Source organism: Mustelus asterias, chromosome 16, assembly GCF_964213995.1.
Source record: "Mustelus asterias chromosome 16, sMusAst1.hap1.1, whole genome shotgun sequence".
Classification (NCBI taxonomy): Eukaryota; Metazoa; Chordata; class Chondrichthyes; order Carcharhiniformes; family Triakidae; genus Mustelus; species Mustelus asterias.
The window spans coordinates 44,686,275-44,698,622 of record NC_135816.1 but is presented as its reverse complement, the minus strand read 5'-3'; the positions used below and the strand labels follow the sequence as shown (position 1 = coordinate 44,698,622).

At 49.9% G+C, this 12,348-nt stretch overlaps 1 protein-coding gene across 1 annotated transcript in view; it reads right to left on the bottom strand.

The window, feature by feature from the left end:
* Positions 1–12,348, bottom strand: part of LOC144505344 (glutamate receptor ionotropic, delta-2-like) — a 393,564-nt gene that overhangs the window by 140,932 nt on the left and 240,284 nt on the right. The window contains exon 6 of the mRNA XM_078231464.1: positions 7,979–8,152. Within this exon, the coding sequence (XP_078087590.1) occupies positions 7,979–8,152 (174 nt within the window). The remainder of the gene's footprint in view (positions 1–7,978; positions 8,153–12,348) is intronic.

The window sequence follows — 12,348 nt, the reverse complement described above, 5'->3', positions numbered from 1 at the left end:
TCACTTTGTACTGTCCACAGAATTACAGTCCAGAATTGCTCCCAGTGGATTCCCACATCTCCGCTTCGCTGAGTAATATCTTGGAGTTTAGACTATCTCCAAGTACTTTCCTCAGTTTTCGGAGAGATTCTTAAATTCATCTCCAGCAATAAAGATCGGTTTGATGATTTTTGATTGCATTCACCAGAAGGACTCAATTGTCTGAAGGGCACTTGTTTCCATTGGACCTCCTCCAAGGTCCTGACAGGATTTGCCTGCTGATTCTCCAACCAGTGGGTGAGATCCCTGTTGGCCTGATAGAATCCCGACTGGCATTTCTTGAAGCTCCATAGCGCATAGTACCTTCTTTTGCCATTTCTAGAACAGCTTTGAACAAGAAGCTAAATTCAAATATCACAAAATTGCACAAAATATTCAACTAAATAGTTTCCATGAATTTTGGTGCCTGAATGAGGCTATGGCACAAAATGCACATCAACATGGGTGGATAGAAAATGCAGCTGGCTAGATAATTATGGGCAGGCGGATGGTCATGTCCCCCAACTTTCTGATCCATTCAACCTGTGTGATTGTAAATTCTATCCTGAGGAGTTTCATTTTCACCCATTTAAAAGAAAATAGTGCACCATATTCATTGAAATATTTTTACAACCATTCTAAGACGTTCATTAATATATAACACATCCTAACACAAAATGCAAATGGCTGGAAAATCATCGGCGAATGATGAACTATACTCAATTTTCTGACCCATCTGTGCCTACACAACTGTAACAATTCTACCCTTACGTACCATGAGATTTCCCCCAGTTGCTCAACCTTCACATCTGATAATGATAGGTGAATGCAAAATCTTTACACATATTTTCAAAAGTCAATTATTTATCAGCTACACTTGTGATGCACCATCAATTCACGAGGACTATAGCGAGTGTGAAATAAAACAGGCTTTTAATCACAAAGAACTGGACACACCCTTGTAGCTAGCCTGGTCCAGACTGAGGCAGAGGGGAGGAACTGTTACCTTTATACCTCGATCAGGGAGGAGTCTTGGGTCAGGCGCAGCAGGGGTGTGTCCAGGCATATAATACGTAGATACAGTGGGTCACCACATTCACCCCCCCCCCCCCCCCCCCCCCCCCACCGCCCCCCCGGTTTAAAAAAAGAGTCCGGCGGGGTTGAGATGGGTGGAACAATATATATAGAGGCACGGAATATATACAAAAGTCACAGAATATATACAAAAGTCACGGCTGAAGCAAGACGTCGACACCTCACAGGTTCAGCCTGTCGGGCGGTTTGATCTGCCACTGCGACCGCCGTAGTACCAGTTGTGGTGTTGTTTCAGGTGGCAGGGTGAATCCGCTCGAGTCCGCCGTCATCCCTTCCGATCGGGTACTGCATGGTGACTCCGAGGGCTCAGGCGAGCTGCACACCGGGGACAGAGAAGTAAGCGGACCTGGTGCTACCTGAACAACAGAGGGGTCTAGGGATGTGGGGTGGAGGGGCATAGTGGGCTCCGGGGCACCCGCAGGCGCCAGGTCCCGGATAGAGACCGTGCCCTCCCGCCCATCGGGGTGTGCCACATAGGCATATTGGGTGTTGGCTTGGAGGAGCTGGACCCTTTCGACCAGGGGGTCCGACTTAGGGGCCACACATGCCTCCGGAGCAGAACCGGGCCTGGGTACATCAGCCACGACGGTAATGAGATCCCTGAGGAGGACTTCCTAGGGAAAGCAAACATCCGCTCATGAGGGGTGGCATTGGTAGCCGTCATGATGTGGAGATGCCGGCGTTGGACTGGGGTGAACACAGTAAGAAGTCTCACAACACCAGGTTAAAGTCCAACAGGTTTATTTGGTAGCAAATACCATAAGCTTTCGGAGCGCTCCTCTTTCGTCAGATGGAGTGGAAATGTGCTCTCAAACAGGGCTACACAGGAGTGACCTAATTGAGTGCAGTGCATCAGGGAGGACCTCTTGCCAGCGGGTGACTGGAAGACCTTTAGACCGTAGCGCTAGTAAAACGGCCTTCCAGACTGTCGCATTCTCCCTCTCTACCTGTCCGTTTCCCCTGGGGTTGTAGCTGGTAGTCCTACTCGAGGATCTCATTACTGTCGTGGCTGATGTAACCAGGCCCGGTTCTGCTCCGGAGGCACGTGCGGCCCCATAAGTCAGACCCCCTGGTCGAAAGGGTCCAGCTCCTCCACGCCAACCCCCAATATGCCTATGTGGCATACTCCGATGGGCGGGAGGACACGGTCTCTATCTGGGACCTGCGGGTGCCCCGGAGCCCACTATGCCCCTCCACCCCACATCTCTAGACCCCTCTGTTGTTCAGGTAGCACCAGGTCCGCTTACTTCTCTGTCCCCCGTGTGCAGCTCGCCTGAGCCCGCGGAGTCACCACACAGTACCCGATCGGAAGGGACGACGGCGGACTCGAGCAGATTCACCCCGCCACCTGAAATCACAGAGAACTGGAACACACCCTTGTAGCTAGCCTGGTCCAGACTGAGGCAGAGGGGAGGAACCGTTACCTTTATACCTGTGGTGAACCATCGTTGGTTCACCACTGGGGGTTGTTATTATGTTACTGTTGGGCTAGGGTGTTGTTACTGTGGGGGTTGTACAATGTTGTTGGGTTAGGGTGTTTACCTGTTATAAGTGTTATCATGGCACATTCCAGTGGGGTCCCGCCTCCGGTGGCGAGGTATAAGACCCTCTGCTCCGGCAGGACCCCTTCAGTCTGAACTGGTGTATTCGTGTTAGTAGTTCCATTGTTACACAATAAAAGCCTTCAATATCGAAGCCTTGGTTCCACGTGCTTAATTGTCGCGCATCAATTTTATTGTGTAACAAAAAAAAAGAGTATGGAACAGATCTTAAAACTGGATCATCTGACACTGGACCCACGTGCGGTCGGTGCCGCTAACACATTCGACCATTGGTGGAAGTGTTTCGAGGACTACCTGGCAGCCTCGGTAGCTATCACTACAGACAGTGATAAACTCCAGGTCCTCCACGCAAGGGTAAGCGACACGATTTATCTCGCCATTCGTGCAGCTCCCACTTACCCGGGTGCCGTCGAGCTCCTAAAAAAACGATACACGAAGCCACCCAACGAGATACACGCTCGTTACCTCCTCGCTACACGACGTCGGCAGTCGGGCGAAACCATGGAGGACTACGCCAATGAGCTCCTGCAGCTTGCCAGGGGTTGCGATTGTAAAGACGTATCAGCCGAACAATATATGTACGACCTCGCCCGAGACGCGTTCGTAGCAGGGGTAGGGTCCTCGTACATCAGGCTTAAATTGCTGGAAAAGGGGAAACTCGACTTGACCCAAGCAATGGAGATGGCTGTGATGCTGGAAGCGGCGTCGAAGAGCTTGGCGCTGTACCCCGAGGACCACGTGCAGTCAACGTGGCTGGAGCAAGCTCAGCTCCCTCCTCGCCCCGCTAACTTGCGCTCCCAGATCGATCCGACGACGGCGGCAGCTCCAGGTGGCCAGCGATGCTATTTTTGTGGTGGGGCCAAGCATCCACGGCAACAGTGTCCGGCAAGAACGGCAATCTGCAGACAGTGCGGTAAAAAAGGCCACTACGGCAAAGTCTGCAGGTCCAAGCCTAAAAACGGCAGTGCAGCTTGTAACCCTCCAGAACGGAGACAATCTCCTTCGGCGTCGCAGTACCCACGAGGTCCGACCACGTGCGAACCCAGGACGGCGCCATCGTGGCTGACGGAGGAGGAGGAAGACCACCAGGAGTCGCTGCGTTTGGCGCCCTCGCCCACGTGCGATTCATGGGGGCGGCCATCATGGTCCACGACGACTAGGACCGACCAGCAGGGGTCCTCAGCATCAACATCGGCAGCATGCAGTGACGCCCAGGGGCCAACGGTGGCGTCGATCTCCCTGGACCAGACCAGGCACTACAGACTTGAAAATTCCATGATGGATATAAAGGTTAGTGGTCGAACTGTGAATTGTCTGTTTGACAGTGGGAGCACCGAAAGTTTCATACACCCTGAAACTGCTAAAAGGTGTGGACTCCGGGTTCTCCCTGCCAAGCAGACAATTTCCATGGCATCACGGTCCCGGTCTGTACCGATCCAAGGACGATGTATGGTAACTCTTGAGGTACAGGGCACAATTTACGAGCAATACAGGCTCCTTGTGTTACCTCACCTTTGTGCGCCAATTCTCCTCGGACTAAACTTTATGGCCCACATGAAGAGTGTGATCCTACGGTACGGTGGGCCACTCCCTTCACTGGCAGTAGGGAATCAGCCGCAGCCTCCAAATTGCCCAAAGCGCCCCGCATGCAATCTATCCACCCTGAAAATCACTACACCATCCCTTTTTAAAAATCTGGTACCTGGCTGCAAGCCCATCGCTACTAAAAGTAGGCGTTACAGCGCTGAGGACCGGATCTTTATTAGATCTGAGGTTCAGCGGCTCCTCAAGGAAGGGATCATACAGGCCAGTGCTAGTCCGTGGAGAGCGCAGGTCGTGGTAGTCAAAAGCGGGAACAAACCTCGGATGGTCATCGACTATAGTCAGACCATTAATCGTTATACGCAGCTGGATGCGTATCCTCTCCCGCGCATTTCTGATATGGTCAATCAGATTGCGCAGTACCGAGTGTTTTCTACCATAGACCTTAAGTCCGCCTACCATCAACTCCCCATCCGCCCAGAGGACCGACAATATACGGCTTTTGAGGCGGATGGTCGTCTATACCAATTCCTCAGGGTTCCATTTGGTGTCACCAATGGGGTCTCGGTCTTCCAGCGTGCTATGGACCGAATGGTGGACCAGAACGGGTTGCGGGCTACCTTCCCGTACCTGGATAACGTCACCATCTGCGGCCATGACCAGCAGGACCACGACACGAATCTCCAACACTTTCTGCGCACTGCATCTCGCCTGAATCTGACCTATAACAGGGAGAAGTGCGTATTCCGTAAGCGCAGGTTAGCCATCCTCGGATACGTGGTGGAAAACGGGGTCATTGGCCCTGATCCAGACCGTATGCGCCCACTTACTGAACTTCCCTTGCCCGCTAGCACGAAAGCACTGAGGAGATGCCTCGGGTTTTTTTCATATTATGCACAGTGGGTCCCCAACTACGCGGACAAAGCTCGTCCGCTCATTAAGTCCACGACCTTCCCACTTACGCCGGAGGCCCAATTGGCCTTCAAGGTTTTGAAAAGCGACATCTCGAAAGCCACGATGCACGCGGTGGATGAATCCATCCCTTTCCAGGTGGAGAGTGATGCATCTGATTTCGCCCTAGCCGCCACACTAAACCAGGCAGGCAGGCCCGTCGCGTTCTTTTCCCGCACCCTTCAAGGCCCAGAAATTCGGCACTCAGCGGTGGAGAAGGAGGCTCAGGCCATTGTGGAGGCTGTCAGCCACTGGCGCCATTACTTGGCAGGGAAGCGGTTCACCCTGATCACGGATCAACGATCCGTGGCGTTTATGTTCAGCAACACGCAGAGGGGCAAGATCAAGAACGATAAGATCTTGCGGTGGAGAATTGAGCTCTCCACCTATAATTACGATATTATGTATCGTCCAGGGAAGCTCAATGAGCCCTCGGATGCCCTCTCGCGCGGAACATGCGCCATCATGCAGGAGGACCGCTTGAAGGCTCTCCACAATGATCTGTGTCATCCTGGAGTCACCAGACTCTACCACTTCGTCAAAGCCCGCAACCTGCCCTACTCGGTGGAGGATGTCAGGTCAGTTACGAGAAGCTGTCGGATTTGCGCAGAATGCAAACCACACTTTTATCGACCAGACCGGGCACAATTGGTCAAGGCCACTCGCCCTTTTGAGAGGCTGAGTGTGGATTTTAAGGGCCCCCTTCCCTCAACGGACCGGAATGTCTATTTCCTCAACATAATAGACGAGTATTCCCGGTTTCCGTTTGTTGTCCCCTGTGCGGACACGTCGACTGCCACCGTCATCAAGGCATTCAGTGAGCTTTTTACCCTGTTCGGGTACCCCTGCTACATTCATAGCGACAGGGGCTCGTCGTTCATGAGCAACGACTTGAGGCAATTCCTGCTCTCATTCGGGATTGCCTCTAGTAGAACCACGAGCTACAACCCTAGGGGTAACGGACAGGTGGAAAGGGAGAATGCTACAGTCTGGAAGGCTGTCCTACTGGCACTGAAATCCAGGGGCCTTCCAGTCTCCCGTTGGCAGGAGGTCCTTCCAAATGCGCTCCATTCTATCCGCTCCCTCCTGTGTATGGCAACCAATGCTACTCCCCACGAGAGGATGTTCTCATTCCCTCGGAAGTCGTCCTCGGGAACCTCATTGCCAGCCTGGTTGACGTACCCAGGACCCGTCCTTCTGCGGCGACATGTGAGGGCTCGCAGGTCCGACCCCTTGGTCGAACCAGTCCAACTCCTCCACGCCAACCCTCAGTATGCCTATGTGGCATATCCTGACGGGCGAGAGGACACTGTCTCCATTAGAGACCTGGCGCCCGCAGGGGACGTAGCAACTCCTGTCGCTCCTATTCCCCCAGTCACGAATCCACTACTCCTCATTGCTTCCCCAGACGTGGCGCGGTCAGCACCGGGACCAGTGCATAACACTTTTACTCCCATGTACAGCTTGCCTGAGACTCGGAGATCGGCGCCACCATCATCACCACCACCACCACCACCAAAGGTTCCAGGATCCCCTGCACCATCGCCTCACCAGGGCCAGCCGGCCCGGGAGTCCTTGAGGGGACAGCCAGACGTTGTTTTGGAAAGAACGCCACCGCAAGCACCTGCTCCGGTTTCGCAACCGGTGTTGAGGAGATCACAGCGTCGGTGCGGTCCTCCAGACCGTCTGGACTTGTGAATTCTGTTTATATGACCTGTTTTTTTCTTGCACCCCGCCACCTTTTGTTCTTAAAGGAGGGGTGAATGTGGTGAACCATCGTTGGTTCACCACTGGGGGTTGTTATTATGTTACTGTTGGGCTAGGGTGTTGTTACTGTGGGGGTTGTACAATGTTGTTGGGTTAGGGTGTTTACCTGTTATAAGTGTTATCATGGCACATTCCAGTGGGGTCCCGCCTCCGGTGGCGAGGTATAAGACCCTCTGCTCCGGCAGGACCCCTTCAGTCTGAACTGGTGTATTCGTGTTAGTAGTTCCATTGTTACACAATAAAAGCCTTCAATATCGAAGCCTTGGTTCCACGTGCTTAATTGTCGCGCATCAGATGTAACCAGGCCCGGTTCTGCTCCGGAGGCACGTGCGGCCCCATAAGTCAGACCCCCTGGTCGAAAGGGTCCAGCTCCTCCACACCAACCCCCAATATGCCTATGTGGCATACTCCGATGGGCGGGAGGACACGGTCTCTATCTGGGACCTGGCGCCTGCGGGTGCCCCGGAGCCCACTATGCCCCTCCACCCCATATCCCTAGACCCCTCTGTTGTTCAGGTAGCACCAGGTCCGCTTACTTCTCTGTCCCCCGTGTGCAGCTCGCCTGAGCCCGCGGAGTCACCACACAGTACCCGATCGGAAGGGACGACGGCGGACTCGAGCAGATTCACCCCGCCACCTGAAATCACAGAGAACTGGAACACACCCTTGTAGCTAGCCTGGTCCAGACTTTGGCAGAGGGGAGGAACCGTTACCTTTATACCTCGATCAGGTGGAAAGGGAGGAGTCTCGGGTCAGGCGCAGCAGGGGTGCGTCCAGGCATATAATACGTAGTTACAGTGGGTCACCACAACTTGACTCCTTAAAATGGCAACATCTGAACATATTTTGTGTGTGTGTATTCAATAAACATCCAGGATAGCTCTAAAATTGTTCACAATATTGGATTGCTTTTATACAACATCAATTATCACAGTTCTATTTAGATGCATACTTAGCTTTCCATCTAAACACCTCACAGAAATAATATTATTTGTACATAAAGAGCAGAACCATTAAAAAACGATTATTGTCACATTCCCTACCTCCATGTGCTGTGTGAAGGGATCTTTAGGATTACACATCACAGAAGAAAACCTGTGTGTGTTCCTCAAACAGTACTGGCTCTTGCTTTCTGATATTGGGAAGATTTGCCGAATTACAGTCAACCTGCCAGTCAATCTTTTTGCCAGCTCCCGAATATCGGCATCATTTATTTCCTTAGTTTAATAAAAATAATGCAAATTAGGTATTGATTAGTTAAAGGAATAGCCCTCTAAATGTACTCTGTAGAGTGCTCACACAAAGGCAAACATAAGTTGAACACAAAATCGGTTAAGAAGGTCAACCGGAATCTGTAGGAATCATGAACACAAACATTTGTTATTACTTTTTTGTTAAAACATTTTTCTTTGTAAAGTCATGCGGCACAACTATATCCACTAAATACAATTTCTGAGCTCGTATTACAAACTACAAACTAATTGTTAGTTGATTTTTAGATCTGCACAACTGTTGCGTAATCAATTAGCATTTGCAGTGCATTTATATTGCAAGCTTAGGGTAGATGTAAATGCATTTTTGACTTGCACCAACAATGAAATGATAATGTAATTCTTGAGCTCCGAACCCACTTTGGAGTGAGGCACCCGACAGCGAGTAGTCTCATGTCATTTTGGTTTGCCACCGTGTCTGAACCAGGACACAAAATGCTTTACGGCACTCAAATCCTTGGGGAACTTCACCAAACCTCAGTGGTGGATTAAATGAACCAGCATTTATTTTTGTATATTCCTAATTGTTTCCAAGTTGACATGTTACATGCTCCCACCCCTCCTCTCGACCCTCTGCAAATTTACATTTCTAACTGCTGCGAGAGTCCTGCCTGTAACTAAACCCAGAGAGGTGTGCAATACTAGCCAAGACTATTTCAGTTCTGACCAGGCAGGAGGAAACAAAGTGCATGTGGTGCTACTTAACTGAAACTATCAATCTCAGGCTGGTCTGGAAACTCGCCTCTGGATTTGTCTGAGCAAAGGCGGCGGCAGCTTCACGACAACTGAGCAAACCCAATTTACTTTGGGGCTGATTTTTACAGCAGGTTGGCAGATGGTGGAGTTGGGGTGGGGGCAGGAAAGTTGACACTATGCCATGGACAGCGTTCCACTCCTACCTGGCTGCCCTGCCACAGTTTTACCAGGAGAGGAGGCTCTGGGAGACCTCCCCTTTAGCTGGGCCAATTGAAGCCCCTAAGTGGCCACTTCCGGTCCTCCATCCATCACTTCCAAAATTTACAAGCTGTGGGGGAGGCTCATGCCACATGTGCAGCCCAGCAGGTTTCACTGGTCAGATTGGCGGCTGGTCAGGCTGGTGGCTAGTCAAAGGAGAAGCACAGCTCTCATACAGGCCACCCATGTCCACTAGTTCTTCTCTCCCCTCCCTCCCCCATTTCCCTCCTCCTGGGTCTTCCCATCCCTTCATTTCCCCCCTCCTCCCCGCTGCTCTATCCATTGGTCCACCCACTCCACTCATCCCTGATCACTCGGTCCTACCAGTTTGACCCAGGTGAGACTCCAGACATACCTTAAAATCTGGGCTCCATCACTGCAACCCTTCTTCAGGACTGGCTGGAGTCCCGACAGGAGCAACTGCTGCTGTCATCAGAGTTCTGCCCAGACATTTGACTGGCTGGTAGCTCTTGGAGGTGAGACCTCCTTCCCAGATTGGGGCCAAAGACCCACCTCAAGCCAATTAATCGCTGACAGCTTTAAAAAGGCGGCAGGGTCAGCTGGCCAGATACAGCAGGTTCAAGCCTGACTTCTACATCAGCCGGCCTGCCCTGTAAATTCTGGCCAAGGAAATGAAAGGGACTTAGTAAAATGAATATCATCTATAAAACTTAGAATCACTGCGAATCTTTCAGATCAAAATTATGTAATACATTCCTTCCATATTGTCCAATTACAGTATTAAATTTATTTTAAAATTGATCGTCACAGTATAAAAATTCAATGAGACGCCAGACCCGAGAATTCCATGCCACCTTTGGCGTTTCTTTAGTGTAAAGTCGAACATCTTTTCACACTTGAACTAAAATGGACTGTATGCCGTTGGCAACAGATTTTCACCCCACAATTATGCCCCCTCAAAGTTCCATATTAGTTTCAACATTTCCTGCAATCTGTCCAGAGAGTACCATAGCCAGCTATGACGCCACATCTTCTAGGTTTATGATTATAATGCATTTGGATCAATTAGATTTAGAAGTGAGACACACTAGTTGGTGGGATCAAGTGAAACAAATAGAAGTGAGAAGCTTCAGAATGTGAAACCTGTGCCTGTCAAACTCTTCGTATTCTGCAGCTGAGAATGTTACTTTGAAGCAATTATAATTGGCATGCTGGAGACATAACCACGGAGCTGCTTCTGGTAGTCTGCATGAGCCGCCCCCCCCACTGCCCAACTCCCCCCCCCCACCGCCCAACTCTCTCCTATCTCCCCTGCAGAATCTTCTCAAGATAAATTAGGGCACTCCATTGCAATACCATTCTAGTAAAAAAAGCTTTTTAATGGCTTTATTATGGAAGGACAGGATTAGCAGAAGAAATAGCAGCAAGAATAGAGGAACGGAAAATGAGATACTGTTTAAGGACGTTGTATTTGACCAATTACTAACAGCCTCAAAGAATATATGGGTAACACAGGCTTCATGAAACTTTTATCCACGATAAGAATTCATTCCATCAAAGAGGCCTGCTGATGACTTGAAGCCACTCTGATCTCCCCACTCTGCTCTGTCTGTGACAATGAAGGTAAAGGCTGTGTTCAATTTATATGCAACAGGGTAATTTAAGGCAGTCCTGTGGGATTTCTGTACTATCAGCCAAGATACACTGCAGGCATGCATTTGTCAGGTTACTGAAGTACTTTATTGCAAGATAAGGAATTTGCTGACTTTGGCATCATCCCAAGGCAGCAATGAGATAGGGCCATTCAATTTTACAGGGCTCCTGATATTTCCATGGTTAACAATAGATGGCATGCATGTTGCTTTGACGGCATCCTCAGACAATTGTCCCAACTTTGCCAATAGGAAGAGCATATACAAAGGATCCTGCATCTTAAATTTGATATGCTAAAAATTATCACAGAGCATTTTAAATTTGCCACTTCTTGATGTGTAGGTTAGATGGATTAGCCGTGGGAAATATGTGGCCTTATGAGGATAGGGCGGGGAAGAGGGCCTGGGTAAGATACTCTGTCAGAGTGTTCAGAGTGTCAGAGAAGGATGTGGAAGCGCTGGAAAGAGTGCAGAGGAGATTTACCAGGATGCTGCCTGGTTTGGAGGGTAAGTCTTATGAGGAAAGGTTGAGGGAGCTAGGGCTGTTCTCTCTGGAGCGGAGGAGGCTGAGGGGAGACTTAATAGAGGTTTATAAAATGATGAAGGGGATAGATAGAGTGAACGTTCAAAGACTATTTCCTCGGGTGGATGGAGCTATTACAAGGGGGCATAACTATAGGGTTCGTGGTGGGAGATACAGGAAGGATATCAGAGGTAGGTTCTTTACGCAGAGAGTGGTTGGGGTGTGGAATGGACTGCCTGCAGTGATAGTGGAATCAGACACTTTAGGAACATTTAAGCGGTTATTGGATAGGCACATGGAGCACACCAGGTTGATAGGGAGTGGGATAGCTTGATCTTGGTTTCAGATAAAGCTCGGCACAACATCGTGGGCCGAAGGGCCTGTTCTGTGCTGTACTGTTCTATGTTCTATGTAGTGGGTGCAGATTCAACAGGCCAAATTACCTCTTCTGCACTGCAGGGATGCTATGATTCTTCAATGAAGAAAATCATGTCAACAAATGGCTTGTGAGTAGCAAGGCCTATCCTGTGCTCTCATATATATGACATCATGATATCATATAGAATTTCTCAGACATAACAACTAGCTAAAGAAGCCTAAACAACATCAGAGAAATGCTACAAAAATGTCAGCTCGGATTTTAAAGCCATTCACACCGGCGGGATTCTCTGGTCCTGCTGCACTGAGCGGAGATTTGCCTGAGTGCCAAATTTTCCATCCTCACTTGCAGTGGCAGCGGGGCATCATGTTTCAAGTGGGGTGGCCAGGGAGAAAATTATGTTAAAGAGGCAGGCTCATAGCGTTCACAGGTCAATTGTGGTTCTATAGTCTGCTGCAATCCAGGCTAGATGTTGCTTGATGTGATCTGCAAAACTTCTCTAGACAAAAATTCCTTAAGTGACAGCTGTAGATGCTTCAGAATTGAGGAATAAAGAGATCATGACTTCTGCTCAAGAGGCATTCCACTCCATCTTGCAAGTGGCTTCAGAGCACACCTACAGATTTGGATGAACAGACTGAGGGTATGGTTGCTAAATTTGCTGACAACATAA